We start from the raw sequence: 23,885 nt of genomic DNA on the forward strand, positions 1-23,885 counted from the left end.
AAGTATAACGACATGTATATAAAACTTGTTATGCAATTTGGATTTACTGATACTTGGCTACTGAAAACTCTTCATGAGAAATCTGTCATTTTTTTAGAAAAAGATAATGATTCTTGTGGAGGTTTAGTGCCATGATTCAAGACTTCAAGTCAAGTTCCAATATTTTCCTGGTCTGAAGTTCCTATAGCCATGGTTGTTGATGACTCGTATAGTTCATGTATAACTATTTTTAGTGGGTTCTCTTTCTGCGCATCTGCGTCTGATCCATCTCCAGCTTGTTACCCACCTTTTATTCTTTGTTTGGCTGAAGGAACTCTCGATATTGTTTTCGTAAACCAGCGACAATAGACTTGAGAGGAAGCAGAGTGACAAAAAGTTAGGGATTTTACGTTGATTTTTTTTTAATTATATATATATATTTTTTTTTTACAACAAAAATTATATATATTATCGTACCCTAAACCGGGTAAAAATCTTGGGTGAAAAAACCAAAACTAATTTCAGAATTGGGTGAAAAAACCAAAAATAATCTAGAACTAAACCAGATTAAACCGGTTAGGCAGAAAACCCTAGATCTAAACGACAGAGAGCTGTCCTCTAGCAACCCCGCCGCCTTGATTTGAATCTTTACCTCTCCCCGTCACGGGCGGTTAAGTCGTCATCTCCGTTCAATCAACACCTCTCCGATGGTCACTCCTTAGGACGTCGAGGGGTGCGACCCGAAGAAGTCATCCGACAACATCATCGGAGCTCCTAATACGCCAGGACAAATGTCTACAGCTGCTCTGCTTGAAACCACCGTCTACCCTCCAAACCCAGTCTAACACAAACCGGAGCTCCGTCAAGCCTTGTTCCGCATAAATCCTAGAAACCGTCGACATCTCATCTCCCCCGTCGTCCTCGAACGGGATCTTAGCTAGAGAAGTCAAGATCTGAGATCCATTGTCGTCTTTTTCTCCGCCACGCCGCTTTGCTTCTTCCACACCTCTACGGCCAAGAGAGCGAAATTCCGACACCGATGATGCCCTTCACGAAAACAAAGTAAAGGAAGCAAATCCCTCCCAACTACACGACCCACACGCCGGCGGTGAAGATGCCGAGAAGAAAGATGAATTTTGGTCTCGAGAGAGGGAATGGAGATAGAAGATATGTACATTTTTCTACTTTGGTAATATATTTTTGATTTTACGTTTCAATGCTCAGAAGTTGTGGGACCCACAATAATAAAGGAGTCGTTGACGTGGATATCTTCAGGAGTGAGAAAAACTCAACTATTATAATATAGACTAGAGATTAACCCGGGCTACGCCTGGGATTTTTATTTTTTCTAATTTAAGTTTTTAAATTATTTATATTTAGGTTATGATATATATTTATATAAATGTTAAGATGCATGTCATAATTAAAATTTATTTTTAAATTTTAACACCTTAAATTAACATATTTTTTACTATTTAAATATTTTTTTGTAATTTTGTTGGCTACCTGGTTATCATATTTAGCAAAACTATCTGTTTGTTTGTTTTTTTTTTTTTTTTTGACAGCAAAACATTTACAGACTCATATTGACTCTGTAAACCAAATCGGTAACTCCGCATCCATGTGAGCGACAAAGGACGATTGTTTCCTAGCACTACGTGCTAAGCTATCCGCCCGAAGGTTCGCCGTCCGAGGTACATGGACGATGTCTGAGTTGAGGAAACTTCCTTTGAGAAGCTTGATGTCTTCCAGATAGCTTTCGAATGCTGGCCATTCTTTTGGTTCCGAAACCATCTTCACCAATTGAGAACAATCTGTTGCAAGCATTACCTGAAACTGTCTTAAATTCTTCATACATTTCATTGCCCAAATCAATGCCTCTACCTCCGAATGGAGGGGTGAAAGACATGCTCTTACATTCCTTGCCCCTAACAGACCATCAAACCCCGGTAAAGTACTATGCCAGCCTTGCCCTGAAAATGAGTCCTTATCTTTCCATGAACCATCTACGAAGCACCATCGACCTGGTGTCGCTAGGGGAGGACTGATCTGTACCGAAAGCCCCCTCGTTGGGTCATTTTTCACCTGTGCTTCTGCCTAAAGTGATGATTCTAGTTATGCTAATTGAAGAGTGTCCCTCGGATCAATATTCAGATTACTAAAAACTTTGTTATTTCGGGCTTTCCAAATATACCATAAAATCCATGCAAACTGATGATCATCCATCTTTGGCTGAACTCTCCAAAAAAGATGATCCACATTAGCAAATAATGATGTGATAGGAAAGATATTAGGAGATGACGGGATCTTAGATAATGCCCACACTTACCGTGCCGGGGGACATTCAAAAAATACATGGTTTATTGATTCTTCCGGATCTCCGCATCGAGCACAACATATATCTCCTTGTATCCCTCTTGCCTTTAGATTTTTCATTACCGATATACATCCTGAGAGAATTTGCCATAAGAAATGCTTTATTTTCGGGGGACACCGCACTTTCCAGCAGAAGGCTTTAAGAATATCCACTGTGGGGCCATAAAAATCTGGTGGTTTTTCTTTATCAGGATATACTCGTTCCACTTGATAACCTGATTAGACCGAGTATTTTCCATTGTTAGTAAAATGCCATCCATTCCTATCCTCAAGCTGATTCCTACTTAAAGGAATACTTTCAATAATTTTTGCATCCGAAGGATCCACTAGAGCCATGATTGCCTGTAAATTCCATGAGCGAGATTCCAAATTAATGAGGGAATCCACTGTAGCAAAACTATCTGTTGAGTGTTGTAATAAATATTTTAGATATTTAATTAAACTGCAGAGTATTTTCAGATCGACCACATGCTCAACAATCGATCGATCCGTAAAAAGATGGTCGATCTCCTTGGCCATGTAAGTACAATTTTAGCAAAAATATCTTTGTTTTTCCTATATTAAGTATATAACAATTCTTTTGAATATTGTTTTTTTTAATTGTATTTTTTGATTAAATTATTGTATTATAATGTTTATGTAAATATTTTTTGTGATGTTTGAATTTTTGATGTTAGTGTACTTAACCTAGATTTAACCTAGATGATATTGATGTTTAACAATTTTTTTTTTCTGGAAATAGAAAATATTGATTTATCAAAACGTATTTAATACTTGTTAAATGATAATATAATGTAAATTACATCCATTATTTGAAAATAACCATTTGTTGTTTTTATTTTTTTTTTAAATCAAAAATTATTTTTATTCAAAAACATTATTCATATATAATATAATAGTTTAAGTTTGGAAGATTAATCTATATATATACATTATGTATATCTTTTAAAAAATAATTTAAGATATTATATATTGAGTAACTGAATAAAAGCTGAATTTCTTATCTTGAAAATGAAATATTTATCTTTTTGTCTTCATGTTATACTCACCAATCCAGCATTGATATTTATAACTCAGTATGTTTTTAAAAAAAACTTAGTTTTAAGTAATAAACGAATTTAATAAATTAAATTCATCACCTATAATGTTCTGTAAACTATATTTGAAAACTCTCTAAAAATATATTTTAAGCATAATATTACTATTATTTAATTAAAGTTATTTTAAGCATAATATATGTTAAACCAACTTAAATTATATTTACAATAGGACAATCCTAAACCGGTTAATAAACCAAAAACAATATTAAACCAACATGAACCAATACCTGATTCGGCGAGGAAAGAAGTGTTTCGGGATAAACGCTTGAATGATTATTAACTGTAATGGTGTGATCATGAAAGAGTTAGTATGAATATTAACAGTAAAATTATGGATTAGATTAAATTAAATTTGTAAGAATACCTTTGAGTATATAAAAAGCAATTCAATTCCCATGAATAAGTTTGGCTTTTGGAAGTTGCGAGTTTCCCAACAATGAATCCAACTAACAAAAAGTTCGTTGTTATAAAAAAACTCCTTCAAGGTCATTAAAGGTTTTTGGGACGGCAAGAGTTTTGATGGTGGAACCATTTTTTTGCTTGAGTGCTTTGAAGTTTTCCTTGATAGTGTGAGATTGATGTTGATAGAATAATGAATTTTATACGGACTTTCTTGATGTAAAACTATACATTTTTTTTTTAATGTGGTATTTCCATTTTTATATAATTTACTACCATTTTAAGATGGATGTACATTTTAAGATAGATGTTTAAATCTTAATGTACTTTTTCCATTTTTTTAAATTGTGTATTTACCTATATTATATATTTTACATTTTAAGATAGATGTTTAATGCTTAAAGAACCATTTCCATTTTTAAAACAAAATTGTGTATTTACTTATTATTATATATATAATTCATATATTATATATTTACATTATTTACTTATTATTTATTTTCATGTATATGTATTTCTATTTCTTGTACTTTTTATTTACTTAATATCTCTATTTTACATTTTAAGATAGATGTTTTAATCTTAATGTACATTTTCCATTGTTTTTAAGTTGTGTATTTCTTTTTTTTATACTTTCTATTTACTCAATATCTATATTTACATTTTAAGATAGATGTTTAATATTTAATGTACTCTTTCCATATTTTAAAAATTGTACATTTACTTATTATTGTATATATAATTCATATATTTATAATATTTAATTATTATTTTTTTTTCTATATATTGAGTATTTCTCTTTCTTATACTTTATATTTAGTTAATATCTATATTTTATATTTTAAGATAAATGTTTAAATCTTAATGTTTTTTTTTATTTTTAATGTAAAACGGCAATGCTTAATAGAAGAACTTGGACAAATAGTCAAATAGTTATATTTATGTTTTTTTTTCTTTTTTTATAAAATGATAATGTTACATCATGGAGATAAGCCGTTTTTTTAGTGAAAAATGGTAATCTTACATATGTTTAATGTAGTTTTTCCATTTTTTTATGTTGTATGTTTACATATTATTGTTATTTTTAAATGTAAAATGGTAATCTTACGTATGTTTAATCTAGTATTTCTATTTTTTTATGTTGTATGTTTACATATTATTTATTATTTTCGAAATTATATATAATGTTTTTTTTTACAAAATAGTAATGTTACTTTATGGAGATAAGCCTTCTTTTTTTTAGTGAAAAATGGTAATCTTACATATGTTTAATGTAATTTTTTCATTTTTTATGTTGTATGTTTACATATTATTTTTTAAAAATAAAAATGTAAAATGGTAATTTTACATATGTTTAATGTAGTATTTCCATTTTTTATTTTGTATGTTTACATATATTTATTATTTTCGAAATTATATATAATGTTTTTTTTGTTTTTTTTATAAAACGGTAATGTTACATTATGAAGATAAGCTGTCTTTTTTTTAAGTGAAAAATGGTCATTTTACATATGTTTAAGGTAGTTTTTCTGTTTTTTATGTTGTATGTTTACATATTATTTATAATTTTTGAAAATTAGTAATATTAAAATGAAAAACTATATTTTATGCCACGTGTCATTTTTCGGGAGAAGTTTTTTTTGCTGATGTGGACGCTCTATATAGATTTACATTTTAAGATAGATGTTTAAATACTAATGTACTTTTTCCATTTTTTTTAAATTGTGTATTTCCTTTTCTTATACTTTCTATTTGCGTAATATCTATATTTTACATTTTAAGATAGATGTTTAAATATTAATATACTTTTTCCATTGTTTTTAAGTTGTGTATTTCTTTTTTTTTATACTTTCTATTTACTTAATATCTATATTTTACATTTTTAAGATAGATGTTTAATATTTAATGTACTATTTCCATATTTTAAAAATTGTGCATTTACTTATTATTATATATATAATTCATATATTTATATATTTATAATATTTACTTATTATTTGTTTTTCTATATATTGAGTATTTCTCTTTCTTATACTTTATATTTAGTTAATATCTATATTTTATATTTAAGATAGATGTTTAAATCTTAATGTTTTTTTTTTATTTTTAATGTAAAACAGCAATGTTTAATAGAAGAACTTGGACAAATAGTCAAATAGTTATATTTATGTTTTTTTCTTTTTTTATAAAATTGTAATGTTACATTATGGAGATAAGCCGTTTTTTTAGTGAAAAATAGTAATCTTACATATGTTTAACGTAGTTTTTCTATTTTTTTTATGTTGTATGTTTACATATTATTGTTATTTTTAAATGTAAAACGGTAATCTTACGTATGATTAATGTAGTATTTCCATTTTTTATGTTGTATGTTTACATATTATTTATTATTTTCGAAATTATATATAATGTTTTTTTTACAAAATAGTAATGTTACATTATGGAGATAAGCCGTCTTTTCTTTAGTGAAAAATGGTAATCTTAAATATGTTTAATGTAGTTTTTCCATTTTTTATGTTGTATGTTTACATATTATTTTTTAAAAATAAAAATGTAAAATGGTAATCTTACATATGTTTAATGTAGTATTTCTATTTTTTATGTTGTATGTTTACATATATTTATTATTTTTGAAATTATATATAATGTTTTTTGTTTTTTTTTTATAAAACGGTAATGTTACATTATGGAGATAAGCCGTCGTTTTTTTAAGTGAAAAAATGGTAATTTTACATACGTTTAATTTTTTTTTTCTATTTTTTATGCTGTATGTTTACATATTATTTATAATTTTCGAAAATTGGTAATATTAAAATGAAAAACTATATTTTATGCCACGTGTCATCTTTCAGAAGAAGTTTTTTTTGCTGATGTGGATGCTCTACGGAGCCTCAAAAGGTCTCTTTTATTAGTATAGATTCCCTTTTTATATAATTTACTACCATTTTAAGATGGATGTACATTTTAAGATAGATGTTTAAATCTTAATGTACTTTTTCCATTTTTTAAAATGTTTATTTTCATTTCTTATATTTTTTATTTAAGTAATATCTATATTTTATATTTTAAAATAGATATTTAAATCTTAATGTACTTTTTCCATTTTTTTAAATTGTGTATTTACTTATATTATATATTTTACATTTTAAGATAGATGTTTAATGCTTAAAGAACATTTACCATTTTTAAAACTAAATTGTGTATTTACTTATTATTATATATGTAATTCATATATTATATATTTATTTATTATTTATTTTTCTGTATATGTATTTCCATTTCTTATACTTTCTATTTACTTAATATCTCTATTTTACATTTTAAGATAGATGTTTAAATCTTAATGTACAGTTTCCATTGTTTTTAAGTTGTGTATTTCTTTTTTTTATACTTTCTATTTACTTAATATCTATATTTACATTTTAAGATAGATGTTTAATATTTAATGTACTCTTTCCATATTTTAAAAATTGTGCATTTACTTATTATTGTATATATAATTCATATATTTATAATATTTAATTATTTTTTTCTATATATTGAGTATTTCTCTTTCTTATACTTTATATTTAGTTAATATCTATATTTTATATTTTAAGATAGATGTTTAAATCTTAATGTTTTTTTTTTCATTTTTAATGTAAAACGGCAATGTTTAATAGAAGAACTTGGACAAATAGTCAAATAGTTATATTTATGTTTTTTTTTCTTTTTTTATAAAATGATAATGTTACATTATGGAGATAAGCCATTTTTTTAGTGAAAAATGGTAATCTTACATATGTTTAATGTAGTTTTTCCATTTTTTTATGTTGTATGTTTACATATTATTGTTATTTTTAAATGTAAAATGGTAATCTTACATATGTTTAATATAGTTTTTCCATTTTTATGTTGTATGTTTACATATTATTTTTTAAAAATAAAAATATAAAATGGTAATCTTACATATGTTTAATGTAGTATTTCCATTTTTTATGTTGTATGTTTACATATATTTATTATTTTTGAAATTATATATAATGTTTTTTTTGTTTTTGTTTTTATAAAACGGTAATGTCACATTATGAAGATAAGCTGTCTTTTTTTTTAAGTGAAAAATGGTAATTTTACATATGTTTAATGTAGTTTTTCTATTTTTTATGTTGTATGTTTACATATTATTTATAATTTTTGAAAATTAGTAATATTAAAATGCAAAACTATATTTTATGCCATGTGTCATTTTTCAGAAGAAGTTTTTTTTGCTGATGTGGACGCTCTATATAAATTTACATTTTAAGATAGATGTTTAAATACTAATGTACTTTTTCAATTTTTTAAATTGTGTATTTTCTTTTCTTATACTTTCTATTTGCGTAATATCTATATTTTACATTTTAAGATAGATGTTTAAATATTAATATACTTTTTCCATTGTTTTTAAGTTGTGTATTTCTTTTTTTTATACTTTTTATTTACTTAATATCTATATTTTACATTTTAAGATAGATGTTTAATATTTAATGTACTCTTTCCATATTTTAAAAATTGTGCATTTACTTATTATTATATATATAATTCATATATTTATATATTTATAATATTTAATTATTATTTGTTTTTCTATATATTGAGTATTTCTCTTTCTTATACTTTATATTTAGTTAATATCTATATTTTATAGTTAAGATAGATGTTTAAATCTTAATTTTTTTTTTCATTTTTAATGTAAAACAGCAATGTTTAATATATAATGTTTTTTTTACAAAATAGTAATGTTACATTATGGAGATAAGCCGTCTTTTTTTTAGTGAAAAATGGTAATCTTACATATGTTTAATGTAGTTTTTCCATTTTTTATGTTGTATGTTTACATATTATTTTTTAACAATAAAAATGTAAAATGGTAATCTTACATATGTTTAATGTAGTATTTCTATTTTTTATGTTGTATGTTTACATATATTTATTATTTTCGAAAATATATATAACTTTTTTTTGTTTTTTTTTTATAAAACGGTAATGTTACATTATGAAGATAAGCCGTCTTTTTTTTAAGTGAAAAAATGGTAATTTTACATATGTTTAATGTAGTTTTTCCATTTTTTATGCTGTATGTTTACATATTATTTATAATTTTCGAAAATTAGTAATATTAAAATGAAAAACTATATTTTATGCCACGTGTCATCTTTCGGGGGAAATTTTTTTTGCTGATGTGGACGCTCTACGGAGCCTCAAAAGATCCCTTTTATTAGTATAAATTATGTAATATTACTAAAATTATTTTAAGATGGGTCAAAGTAAAAGTTCAAATTAGTGTCATGGGGGATCAAACTAAAGGATTTCAACCAAATGTTCCAGCCAAAATCAATTGTGCATAAGCTAAAATTATTTATTTGTAGAAGTGATGTGGGTCAACTGACCCCCCTTCCCACCACATGGCTCCGCCACTGAGACCATTTCAGTTGCACTATGCCAAAGATGTCATGTAAATATTTTTTTCATTAATTTACATAATCGTTAATAAACAGCAATCTCAAAAACTCAAAATTCATATCTCATAATACATAAATATTAATGAATATTCAATTAAACCACTAGACCAAATAGAGTTAATTTAATTATTTTCTGTTTAGATAGTACATAATTACATTTGAGTCAATCTTTATTTTAGAAAATGTTCTAAACTACATTTAGTTTTGAACAGCATATGTTAATTTCTTAACAGGTATAGATTGGTTTTCCTAACAATATCAAAAAAAAAATTCAGCAATATCCACACATCATTTAACTATAGTACATTTTCTTCAATTAAAACAAAAATTTAATGGTTTGTGCTAGTATTGTTGTTATGTTTTCAACCAAATTCAAATCCAACCATCCATTTAGTGAATGTGTGTTGAGAAAGGAGATTATAAGTATTTTCCTTAATCGATTTGTTTAAAGTAATATTTTCTAATTTAAGTTAGATTACAACTTAATGTCCTTTTCAAACGACCAACTCTAAACGCAGTCAGCGTCGCTTTAGTTTACTCTTATAGTTCACAGTTTGCATGTTTTTTTCCTGGTAAAAGTTTGCATGGTTTAATAATTGATATGTTGTTTAATAATTGAGAAAATGCAACTTTATTCTTATTATTTTGGTTTTTTTTTTTTTGAACAATTTATTTTGGTTATTCGATATCAATAATTCGTGAGTTTTTTTCAAAGTGAGAAGATATGAGATTTGTAGTCGTTACAAACAATGTGTTTCTCCACGTGTATATATAGAGCTTAGTCTCGTGAAGTTGATGTACGTGCAAGTGTACTCTTTCATGATTTCCATAGGAATTCCAAATAATTGATATGTTCTTTCGAATTTCAGTAATTAAACTTTTAATTCAACTTCTACTAAAATATAAAATATATATTTTCTGCAACATGTATTTATATGTAAGTTACAAAACCATATATTCATATGTAATTAGATATTCAACTAAAGGTAGTTTGGTTTATAGTGGATGCATTGGCCTCGATTTCATCGAAGTACGTAATAGGGGAATCGTCAGCTTTTTGGAGTGATAGTTGTAAGCGTTCTAGAGAGTTTTTACATGCAAAAAGAGTTCTTGACCCTAAGGATATACACTTCCACGTAGATCAATGTCACAAGACTAAGCTCTATATATACAGGTAGAGAAGCGCATTGTTTGTAACGACTACAAATCTCTTCTCACTTTGAAGAAAACCACAAACCTTTGAAATCAGATACCCAGAAAATAAGAATGAAATTGCCTTTTCTCATTCTCCTTCTGATAACGACGTGGTTTACAAATAACGTTATTTCTCATTCTCCTGAATCTCGACTACTTGATAGAAGTGATTTTCCAGATGATTTCATTTTTGGAACTGCAACGTCGGCCTTTCAGGTAATTTGAGATTGTAACATGTTATAGTACACGAAATAACTAGTCAGGTTATATATCGATTGTTTTAAGGTCTTGTTCAGCTAATGATGATATATGGTTGCTTTTTTTTGGGTTGGTATCTGATACATTTTTTAACTTAAGTTTATATTATTTCATATCCAAGCCGTTAACAAACTGGGATGGTTAAAAATTAATGATTATTATGGTATTTGATTCAATTGGTTCATAATGCATGCTATAGTCTATTTATTATGTATGGTAACATAAGCAAAAAGGTGTTGATTTGAGGAAAACCAAACAAAAAAATGAAGGATAAAATCCTCAACGTCATAGAACTTGTAATTTCTCTTAAAACTTTACCCAAAAAAAAAAAAAGAACATCACAAAATTGCAGTATCTTTATAGGACAAATGACTTTTTTTATAGGACAAATGACTTTATATGGCGTTTAACTTTCTTGACTAATTTTACCCCAAAAAAAAAACTTTCTCCACTATGTAAGTACGGTAGACGATTCCAAGAAAAATCTCATGGGCCTCTCAGGTCAAATTTATGTAATACCTTGGCTCAAGTTAGGTTAACTATAAGGGGCCTCTCGTCAACTGTAGTAATTTGGAATCCCATTTATATATTGATAAATATTATATTTTTTTCATCAATAAAAATTATCATTTAAGTTTTAAATAGTCCAACAAAATATGTTTTTTTTTTCAAATTACTAACGATTCTATTTCGGTTGGTTTGAAAAATTAACGACAAACCCAAATCGTTCGTTAAATACCATTTTTTTAAAAAAAATTATAAAATAAGACTTACATAGATGATTGGAGATGCAGCATTAATATTTCAATTAAGTTTATTAATATTTTGATTTTGCTTGACCATATTTATCCGCTTACATGGTTTACTTGTACGCATGAAAATACAAACCATATTCTAATGGTGTTAACATATAAACTGAGGCATATGCCATATTTCTGAGCTATATATTACACGATACCTTTTCAAAAAAATATAATTAATCACATTGTATATGCCGATGAGATATAGTTACATATTCTTTAATGAAAATTTTCAATGTTCTAAGTATAGCAGTACTTTTGAGTTTAATAGAAAACATATTTCTGGAAGAATTTTCATATTTACCACTTTTTTTTGTTAATGTTTACCGTCACTAAAGAAATATTTTCAAAAATATTTTATTTATTAAGTGGCATAAGACTCTCGTACTCTTGTTTTTTATATACATAATAATTAATTATTTAAATTAAAAAAATTATGTTTTCGAATTATATGAACTTTTTTATTAATTTTTGTTTTGATTTTTTTTTTCAAATTTTTTTTTTGAAAATCGAAAACTATTTTTGAAACTATTTTAGAAAAAATTATATTGTTTAAGTATCTATTTATATATTTATTAGAATTCTAAATTTCACATTCCAAAAATCTTATCCCACCCCTCAACTCTAAACCTTAAATCTAAATTAGTTAACACTAGGGTTATAAATGTCTTTTTTCATTCATTGAAAAAAAAAAAGTAAAAATAGTTAGTGTAAACATGAAAAATGGTACTACAAATGTGATATTTTTGACAATTTCTCATATTTCTGTTATTAGACATTTCTATTTTTCTATCAACATTTGAATCTTAACAAAAATATATCACATTAATTTAGTTTGTAAACTTAATAACTATACAGTTGTAAAATTATATATATTTAGTTTGTAAACTTTAAATAGAAATCTACAAAATCATCTTAATAATATGATTTGTTTTTATTTATAAAAAAAATAAAACAAACATTAAATTAAATCACAAGAATTTTAATAGACTTTTGATTAAATTTAAAATTTTATATATTATTTTAAATTGTGATTTCGAATTTAAAACATGTAATAGAAGTTAACGTAATATGGGCTATAATATTTTTAACAATTTGTACTAATTTACTCTTCATAGGTTCAAAACTTAATATGTTTAACATTCTAAAATATTTTTCAGCTTAGTTTCAGAAATATAAAATAAAAATCTAAAAGTAAAAATATAATAAAATTAAAATGACACTCTTACTATATTATATATCATAAAATTTTCAAATATTTAAAACAAAAATTACACACAGTCAATAACAAAATATAAGTTTCCACAATTATACAAAAAGGACCAAATTTAAATAATTTAAATACAAAACTTTACATATATACGTTTTAGGGTCTATATTAAATGTTTTTCCTGTGTCTTCAAATTAAGCTTGGTAATTTTTATCCATTATTGTGCAGACCGAAGGTGCAACTAGTGTAGGTGGAAAATCCCCAACTATTTGGGATTACTTCAGCCACACTTTTCCAGGTGTTTATTATTTATTACTCCCTCCGTATATTTTAAGTGGTGTTTAGAAATTTTAATTTTGTTTCATATTATGTGATGTTCTCATTATTCTAGATAAAATTTAATGTTATTAAAAAGTTGTGACCAATTATAAAATATTGTATTTTTTCTTATTGATTAAACTAATTTTATTTAATGTTATTCTTATGAAACCAAGATAAACTACATAAAATTTTGTATTTTTTTAATTTTTGTGTAAAAACTTAAACACCAACTAAAATATACAGAGGGAGTAATATTTCCTATAATTTTTTTTCAAATGGTTACTTTAATTTCATATATATATATATATATATATATATTGATGACTATATATAGTTTTATAATGATTAGTAATATTTTCAATTCCAGAAAGAACCAATATGCAGAATGCAGATGTGGCAGTCGATTTTTATCATCGTTATAAGGTATTATAATCTTCGTCCTCGGATGCGGAACTACTTTTTTAAAGCTCGATAAAGAATTATATTTAATATTGTGGATCCTTTTAATTTATATTCCTAATTACTCAGTGCAAATAAATTCTGAAACCAGGATGACATCAACTTGCTGAAAGAGCTAAATATGGACTCTTTCAGATTTTCAATTTCGTGGGCTAGGTTAATACCCAGTAAGTAATTGACGTTATTTTTTCCTCAGAATTTCTTAATGAATATTTGCTCAGACGATATCTTTAATTTAAAGGTGGAAAGGTAGAGGATGGAATAAATAAAGAAGGGTTACAGTTCTATAACGCTCTCATCGACGAACTTCTTGCTCATGGTATGTACTAATCAATCAATAAATTATAGGTTATCTCATATCATATGATTTGGTGGGCATAATATGTAGGCATTCAACCTTCGGTGACTCTCTATCACTAGGACCATCCTCAAGCTCTTGAGGACGAGTATGGTGGTTTCTTAAGCCCTCAAATAATGTAAGCAAGCTAAACCAAATATTGCAAAACATACAAAATCAACTAATTTAATTGATTATTATGTCATTTACATGAACATATATAGAAGAAACTATAACTAATACGTTTTAAAAATTCGGCAAATCAGAGAAAATTTTCGAAATTTTGCAAGAGTTTGTTTTGAAAACTTCGGCGATAAAGTTAAGATGTGGACAACTATAAATGAACCATCCGTTATAAGTATTGCGGGGTATGACACGGGCAACAAAGCAGTTGGAAGGTGCTCGAAATGGGTGAATAGTAAGTGTCAAGCCGGTGACTCGGCAACCGAGCCTTACATTGTATCACATCATCTTCTTCTTTCTCATGCAGCGGCAGTACAAGAGTTCCGAAAATGTAACAAGGTCTGTATACATACAAGTTCATTAAAACATGCAAATCTTTTATATTTTGATTATTTGTATTTAATAAACAATATTCGTGTGACAGACTTCAAAAGATGGTAAGATTGGGATTGTGATATCGCCTCCGTGGCTTGAACCTTACGACTTCACTTCATCTGCCGACAAACATGCTGTTGAACGAGGCCTTACCGTAGAAATAGATTGGTAATATATACTTTACAAACACATGAATCTTTTTTATATATATTTTGTAATCATAAAACTAATTTTATCTTTACAATGTATATGCATTAGGCATCTAGATCCGGTAGTTTACGGCGATTATCCAAAAATCATGAAAAAACACGCCGGTAGCAGATTACCTTCTTTCACAGCAGAACAGTCAAAGATGTTAAGAAATTCATATGACTTCATTGGAATAAACTATTACACTGCACGCTTCGTCGCTCATAGTCCTCACATTGACCCTGCACTGCGTCGATTCAGGACTGATCATCAATTTGAGAGGAAAGGTAAGAATGCTAATTGAAATAAAATAAAATAAAACAAAACTTTTCTTGTATTTGAGTAAATTCAAGTGAAACTCGTAACCTAATCTTAATTTTTTATACTTTACGTGTGATCAGAAAAAAATCATAGTAACCACCTAATTGGACCAGGGGTATGTAACGTTTTAGTTGAATATTCCTTTTTATAGATAAACATAATAGTTCACAAATTCTATATTCATTAATGTTCTTTTTCCACACAGGAAAATCGAGGCGTACTCTACTACTCGTACCCAGAAGGTTTTCGAAGACTTCTAAACTACGTTAAAGATAAATACAATAATCCTATCGTCTATATAAAAGAAAACGGTGAGAAAAAAATCGTTTTCTATTAGCATCGTAAATACAGTTTTAGCTATTAATCATAAAATTGAATAATTATTTTCTGTTTTTGTAAGAAAAAAAATTGGTTTGTTTTCTATTAACGTAAATTATTTTTGTAGGAATCAATGACTACGATGACGGTACAAAATCACGAGATGAGATTCTCAACGATACATTTAGGATAAGCTATCTTACGGACCACCTTCAACAACTCCATAAAGCTATAATGTAACCACAGGTTTTATATATTAAAAATCGTATTGTATTAGACGAAACTACTACGTATGTTTGCGTTTGCTAGTTATTGTGTATATATATAAATTTGTTAAATATCATTGTGAAACTGTAAACGCAAATGGAATTATTGTTTTGTTTACGTTTTGCATTTTCCAAATGATATTTGATAAAAATGTTGTGTGATCTTCAGAAATCAAGAGTAATCACAATAATTTAGGGCATAAACAAACTAAACCCGCTATTTATGAAAAAGATGATGATACAAATTCTGCTATGAATTACCATTCATTTATCAATCGGTCAAACATTGTTCTTGTGATTTGAATTATTTTAACTGTTATAACAGAGATGATGGATGTGACGTCAGAGGATATTACACGTGGTCGTTACTAGACAACTTTGAGTGGGAGCATGGATACTCTACTAGATTCGGTCTTTACTACATTGACCGCGAAAACGATCTTAAACGGTATCCTAAAGATTCCGTCCACTGGTTCAAACAGTTTCTCAATAGACCGGTGCTAAAAAGTGAACAAACAGAGAATGAAGAAGGTTGGAAGGAAGAAAATAATAACAAGACTTTGGATGATTCAGAAGGTTTTGAGACATCGATTGATTCTATTATAAATCTCATGACAAACACATCGAGAATAGAAGAAGAGGGAAATGATATTTGCGCTTTTGAGAATCCTAATGATCAGCTCGGTTTCTTGTTGGGGCCGCAAAAGTTATTTGGAACTCTAGAGAACCTTTTGTGAACGAGACTCTTAGACTTTGAACGTGTGATGTTTTGGCTACTCTATGTATGTTACAAATAAGCGGAATATCCAGCCGACATGCATGTATTCGTGATTGTAGACTGTAATCACATTTAAGTGCATATATGTTCTTTTGTTTGTGTTTGTAACTGGAAGTGAATCCTATGAGATTTTTGTGTAAGAGATATCATGATAGGTCCCTTGCCAAGAGATATCAATGTTGATCTACATGAACCACACAAGAGAACACAACAACACAAGTTTTCTTTTGGGTAGTTTAGACTACCTCTCTTTTTAGGTTTTTCATTCATATAAATAGCAAAGCGTACATGAAGCAAAGAAATCGAAAGTGGAGCATCAACTCCTAACAAACATGAAATGGGAAACGTGACATGAGGATTGGTTCCTATAGTTAAGGAAGACCACTTCTCTTATTAATAAAACTAGAAAATAAATGAGTCGTGAGACTCCTTCATGCGAGATACTTGCCGTTTGGTTGACATCATCTAGCTAATCTCCTTCTTGCCACCTCAGCACATGCTTGACTTCTAGTATCCTATCAATACCCCGGCGGTCTAAAAGAACCTTGTCCTCAAGGTTGGTGTGAATTGAGGAAAACTTCACTTGAATTGATTCTCTTCCTTCCCAATTGATTCTTCTAGTTGTCATGTTTTTCAACGCACTACAACTTCCAAGACCAAGCTGTCTCCATGAGTCTTCAACAATCTTTGAATCCATGGCTTGATTATTTCTTTCAAAATATTCAAAGCCTAGAAACAGCGGGTCTTCATCACCATTGATCGGAACCGCATCATCGTAGACATCATAGCTTGGCTCTTCATCGTCATAGACATCAAAGATAGGAGCTCCATAGATCTCGTTTGTAGAGGTCCATAGATTATGCCTGCAAGGATAGTTTGGTTCCTGCTGAACATTGATTCGTAGGAATGCCGTCAACAAGAACAGAACTGCTCTGATACCACGGATAGGTCCCTTGCCAAGGGCAATCAATGTTGATCAAAACAAGAACACAAGAACAAGATCAACACTTCGGTTTTGAAGGACAGTTTACTGCAAATTTTCTCTTCTTTCTTTCATTTAACGTGAACTGATCTTAAATACAAAATAGATTAACTAACCAACACTTCAACGTGGGCAACTAACTAAGGAAACAAAATCCACTAAACATAAAATAAATAAAGATAAACTATTGAAACTATTTGATCATGGTGAAGATGGCCACGTCATATTCTTCTCCAAGTTGTATCTTATCATATCACCTATCTCCCTTGAGGATCTCCAATGATATCGATTCCTCTGTTTTAGGAATGTATAGTTTTTTTTTTTTTTTTTTTGATAATCCAGGGGTTTCCCACTTACGTAGATTATTCCCCTGGGCCCGGTTAGCTAGCAGGGGTTCCCCACTTATGTATAGTTAATGTCTAACCTACGTTTTTTTGTATATATAACCCCTCTTGTATTACGAGAAATATATAGAAAATACATTCTTAACAAAAGTAGATTTTAGCCGTTACCCAACACCTACATTTAGTTGGATAATATGTCATTGATGGGATTCGAAACCTAACCTAAACCAACATGAAATTCTATATCATTAGATCAATAATCTTTCGTTAGAAATGTTTAATTTTAGCCCTTTTGTTTGACTAAAGATCTCTCTATTCACATTATCACATACAACTTACTGTTTTGCTAAGGAAAAAACTACAGCAACGAAAGATTAATAGGTAAAAAGGGCTAAAAATTAGTAACTTACTTACTTACATGCATATCATTTTTGTTATACTATTAACATATTATTATATAATTTCATTCATACTCAAATCTTACGTACTAACATAATCATATTATCATCTTATTCACATGCCAACATCATCATTTCATGCAACATATCATAGAATCTCTAATCTAACAATCAGATCTAAACCTACATATCATAAGTCACGTAGTTTAATAGAAAAATATGAACCAACCAAGCTTCCATAAACCCTTCAGCTAGCCATTTTGATTTTGATGAAAAAGAACACCTCTTCGACCTGCCTCAAAGACACGCAAATAACTTCGAATTTAACTGTTGGAAACTGATCACACCGTTGAATATTAAGCATGCAGTGTCCTATACATCTACACAAAATTTCAGGCAGATCAGAACACGAACAAACCTTCCACGTTCTCTTGAAGTTGCTGCAACAGACCAGTTTTCTGAATTACTGCATATTCAAATGATTTTGGATCAACTTACAAGGCATGTTATGCATTGAATTGAACTCCGATTGATAAGGTTTCTCTCTCTGAAGCTTCCCTGCAGTAACAAATTTCCATAGAAATCTTATTCACCATCGGAGTCTCTCTGATCCCCCGTGAAATTGACTTGCAAAACCCTTCCATGACAGTTTGTGAAACCCCAGTTTCTTAGTTCAGAAAACAGTGACTTTCTCTCAAGTTGCAGATCAAATTCCGGATACAATTTACCTTGTAATGATGATCCGTCAACTGATATGGATTCTGTGCAATTTGTTCTTTCCATAGATAACTCGTTCTTGATCTGATTCTTGTTACGTTATCTGGAACACTCTCCCAAAGTTGCTTTCACACACTGGTGTTTTTGAGTTCATGTTGCAGGTTTTACAGAGGTTTCTTGTCCAAGAAGTAATGACAATTGTGGCCTCTGTTTCAGTTCCCATAACACCAACGAAAGTTCCTCTGGCATCAATCTCCACTCTCCCTCTCTCTAACATGTTAAATTTTGATTATTAGTGTATTATTTTTTATAATTAAGTATTTCTAATAATTTTTGACCAATAGAATTTTTTAATAAACACAGTTACCTCTTTGAAGTTTACAATTTATTTTTAAATAATATATTGAAAATGTATAAATACTTTTTTTCTTTCTAAAAGGTGGATCTTTTCAGAACAGAAGAACTGTAAAACAAATAAACAACATATTTGCACATATTATCATATTGTATCCGAAAGCTGTAAAACGGAGCTACATATTTTTTTTTTTTGCAAATAGCGGAGCTACATATATTCCTGAGTTATTAATATCATTAACCTTCAAACTAAAAGAAAAACTGGGAATTGTTTTTTTAAAGCAAAAAAAATAGTAATTATGTCCTTTTAGACTAATCTCTATTACTTTATGTCTCATTAAACTATTTTTTCAAAATGGCAGTAATGCCCTTAAAATTGTAATTTTTTAACTCAAATATATAATGAGTTCGATCATGCGGGACCGATCGATCTGAATTTAGAAGGTCCAACGGATTGATCGATCCTGATCATTATGCAGAACAAAAAAACGCGGAGTATATACTGATCGACCTGGTCCATTTCACTCGATCGGTGAAGGTCGATTTTTATAGATCGACCAATCTCTCAGTACGGATCGATCGATCCCGTACCCAGGAAAGTATCCTAAATCGATTTTTTGGTTTTCTTTGATTATATCCGGATTGATTCCCACTTGATTTGAACCGACCAAGCATGATTTCAACTCTTTAAAGTCGATTTCTTTGGGATGAAACCCATAATTTCCTATTCACGAACAAAGGGGGAGAAAATCAAAGTCTCACCCAAGTTCATAAACCCTAACTCACTCAATTTCACTCTGATTTGGACGATTCTTCGGCCTAACCCATACGATTTCGTGAGATTTTTACGAATCTATCACTCTTTAGTTCGTTCTGCAAAGATATGAAACTCTTCCACTTCTTTCTAGAGTTTGGAAATAGAAAGGTAAAAGGTAAATTTTTTGAGTTTGTTACGATGTTTAGGCTTCAATCATGTGTGAAGGTGATGATTATAGATGATTTTGTACACAACCCATGGCTTAAATCATATTTTTTGGATAGATTTAGGAATTTTAGGTTTTGTTCTTAAAAAAAAAATCAAAGCACCCGAAAATTGGAATTGATACAGTGAGAATGCTAATTCTTTTAGGTTTTGTTGACATAGGTTATTGATAGAGTATTAAGAGACATTATTTAACTGAGCTGTGATATTTGTTATTAATAACTATTGTGTTGTATTGTATTCAATTTTCAGGTATGGAGTTGGAGTTGCCTAGTCGTTTATACGGTGAGGGGTTGGAACCTCAGGTTAAGAAGATTAATAACAGCTGCCGACTAAAACTTCTCGAGTTGCTGAAGGAAAAAATAGAGCCAGAATTCGATGAAGTTATGAAAAATCCCATTTTTTCGCATATTATGGTTATCCAGAAGAATGATCTGAAGTTTTCGGCGAGGTTGGTACACTCTTTCTTGTGTAAGGAGTTGTTGACAAGCAAGAGACATGAGAAGTGGTTCACTTTCGCTAGGAGGCCTCTGCGTTTTGGATTGAAAGAGTATCATGATGTCACTGGTCTGAAAGTGAATCGAGAGAAGAACAGTGGGTTAGTGACATGGAAAGATGATGATGGTTTTTGGAGCAAGCAGATAAAGACAAATGGAAAAATAAATTTGTTGATCATAAAAAAGAAGCATTTGGAAGAGAGCAATACTTGGACTTGGGGTGATAGGGTGAGACTGATATATCTTTGCGTTATTATGGGTGTGGTGATGGGGAAGGATGAGAAGGTGAATATCCCGCATCTGTACATGAAGTTGGCGATAGATTTGGAGAAGCTTCGGAATTACCCATGAGGTATGTACTCGTTTGATTTCCTTCTGAAGCAGATTGATAACAAGGCATAAATTAGAGCAGAAGGAGGGGTATCTGATGGAAGGATTCTTGTTTGGTTTCCAGATTTGGATAAAGGAAGTTGTTCCTGCTTTAGAAGAGATTTGTGGCACAAAAGTCAGCAAAAATTTTACAGGTCCTCTGTGTAGTAATTGGAGAGGATGTGCAAAATGTTCTTATGAAGATATCATTGGCGTTGAGAACTTATTCCCATAAAAGGTATGCATATATTTTTCTAATAAAAATGTTTATTGTCTTGTTCACTTTACTAATGATTTGTTTGTTTTTAGGGGATTTTGCATTCATTCATGGAATCCCACATAGATGGAGTGGTCCTTTTGGCAACTGATTTTGTACAAAAGGATGAGAAGAAAGATGAAAGAGTGGATCACATTTTGGATATGATCAATAGAAAACATGATTGGAACAATCATGTTTGGGGAGTAAAAGAAGCTACGAGCTCCGAATTTGAGGAAGCTGGCGAAGAAAAAAGAGAGGATCAAACAGCTGATACTGAGCGGGGTGAGAATAGTCATGTTGCAGAGAATGTTGATGGCACAGCTGATGTTTCGGGAAGAAACAAGAGAAAGCATGCGGACCGAGGAGCAGAGTCAAGGAAGAAGAATGTCTTGTGCCAGCTAGCTGCTTCATCAAAAGGGAATATTGACACATATATGAAAAACTTCTTGGAGGGTCTGGTACAAGCTTCTTTTACTACTTTTGGGGAGAAATTATGTCAGCAGTTCTCGGACAGGTTGGGGAAGATTGAGACTGAGGTTACACAACTCAGGACAGCTTCGGAGAAAACTGAGCAGTTTGAGACAGTTGTAACCGACAGGTTGGGGAGAATTGAGGCTGAGGTTACACAGCTCAGGACAACTTTAGTGGTGACTGAATTGGTGGGAAAGAGTGATCAAGCAAGCGGTCCTAGCATGACCAAAATCAACACTGGTCCTAGCACGAGCAAAAAAGGCACAGCTCCATCAAAGAAAAAGGTAACTACTAAGAGAAAGCGTTAAAAGTTGTTGAAAGTTTGGAACTAGGCGATGGAATGTAGGTCTTTGAAGCTAGGTTGTTGGAACTTGGAACTAGGTGGTAATATGTATTTGAAACTTGACGTTTATGTAATGGCTCTATTTAATGTAATATGTATTTGGAAGTTTGTATGTTTATTATGGATTTGGAACTTGACGTTTATGTAATGGCTCTATAATGAACTTGAAATTTGTATGTGTAATTTGTATTTGTATGTGTTTGTCAACAGGCTGTAAAAAAACAAGAGTTAAAGACTGCTGATTCGTGTGTCAATTTACCTCGTGCAAACGTTACTCAATCATCAGCTAGTGATCTTCGTATGGGTACACAAGAGTTTTTGGAAAGTTGCATGAAGAACCTTCCACTAGACACATTTGTTAAAGGTTTGAATCCTTCTCAAGCTAAAGTCGAAGACTCATTGGATTGGTTGGAACTTCCAAAATCATTAAAGAAGCCAGCAAATTCTTTGGATTGGTTGGAACTTCCAAAATCATTGAAGAAGCCAGCAGATTCATTGGAACTTCCAAAATCATTGAAGAAGCCAACGGTCCGATTAGATGACCGAGATATGGAGCTAGACAGCGAAGATTTCTTTGATCGCTGCTTGGTGTTTGTGCATCCTGCAGATTTTAAGAAGATGCAAGACTGACAAAATACACGAACGTATGTTATTCCTTTGTATACTTGAAGCTGCCCCAATGTCACAAGGATTTCGCTCGTTCTCTTCACTAGTACTTGCATCAGTTGGCATCTTATTAAGATCAATGTCGATCTTATTTGGATTTTCTTGCTTTGCTTTATAGCTAACACACAATTGAGTTGACTGATGCTTCTTACAAAACCCTAGAAAATTTTGAACTTGCCGTGAGTTTCCAATGATCACCGCTGGACATTCTGATGAATTGATCAACCCAATAGGAAGGTAACTCAACTCCAAATCGGCATCCGTTTCTTCAAAACCAAAATCCTCTATAACGTTTTTCTGTAACTGTTCCAGAGAGGACTTCAATTCCAAAGCAAGTAACCTTCCCCCTTTCTTTTTATCAACATTAAAACTCCAACCTGAAGATACAACCAATTCTCAAACACCACATGAAGCATAGACATGAATCATGGTAAAAATAATGTGAAATTTTTGTGAAAATTTTGTGAACAATCAATAGAATATAGAAGACGGCGAAGAAGGTTACCAAGGTTTTTTTTCGTTTTGTTTAGTTCCTTTTTCATTTTTTTTTAAATCGATTTTTTTTACAAAATATAAAAGTGAATATTACCAAATATTTTGTTTCCATATTTTTAGGAACTGATTTCTTATCCGTAGAATACAGCTAATCTGTTAAAATCGGGTTTTTTTTCGTTTTGTTTAGTTCCTTTTTCATTTTTTTTTAAATCGATTTTTTTTACAAAATATAAAAGTGAATATTACCAAATATTTTGTTTCCATATTTTTAGGAACTGATTTTTTATCCGTAGAATACAGCTAATCTGTTAAAATCGGTTTGTACAGTTTTTTAGAATTACAGTAATGTATAGATTTTGATTTCTACATGTTTTAAATTTATAGTAAATCTGTAAAAGTCGGTTTCTACGTGTTTTAGATTTATATTAATGTGTAGATCTTGATTTCTAAAGATTTTAGAACGGTAGGTTAAGTGCGGAATGTGTATTCTAAATATTTTTAGAATACTCCTATTTACGTAGATCACGTATTCTAAACATTGTAGATTCAATGAAAAAAATAGATTTCGTTTTCTACTTCGTAGAATATCATTTCTACTTTATTTAGAACATAATCTGAAATTTATGATTTCAACTTTTTTATAACTGGAAAAAATACCGCTAAGT

General features: G+C 29.6%; 1 protein-coding gene and 1 pseudogene across 1 annotated transcript; both read left to right on the forward strand.

Annotated features, from left to right (window-relative positions):
* The first annotated feature begins 10,503 nt into the window (after positions 1 to 10,503).
* On the forward strand, positions 10,504 to 16,493 carry LOC106392434 (annotated as a pseudogene).
* Positions 16,494 to 20,374: 3,881 nt separating this feature from the next.
* Positions 20,375 to 23,697, forward strand: LOC125585310. The gene is made up of 4 exons (XM_048754113.1): positions 20,375 to 20,919; positions 21,002 to 21,122; positions 21,296 to 22,000; positions 22,270 to 23,697. The coding sequence occupies exons 1-4, from the start codon at positions 20,375 to 20,377 to the stop codon at positions 22,687 to 22,689; spliced, it is 1,791 nt and encodes a 596-aa protein (XP_048610070.1). The 3' UTR covers positions 22,690 to 23,697.
* Positions 23,698 to 23,885: the final 188 nt, after the last annotated feature.

Source organism: Brassica napus, chromosome C4 (assembly GCF_020379485.1).
Source record: "Brassica napus cultivar Da-Ae chromosome C4, Da-Ae, whole genome shotgun sequence".
NCBI classification, from domain to species: Eukaryota; Viridiplantae; Streptophyta; class Magnoliopsida; order Brassicales; family Brassicaceae; genus Brassica; species Brassica napus.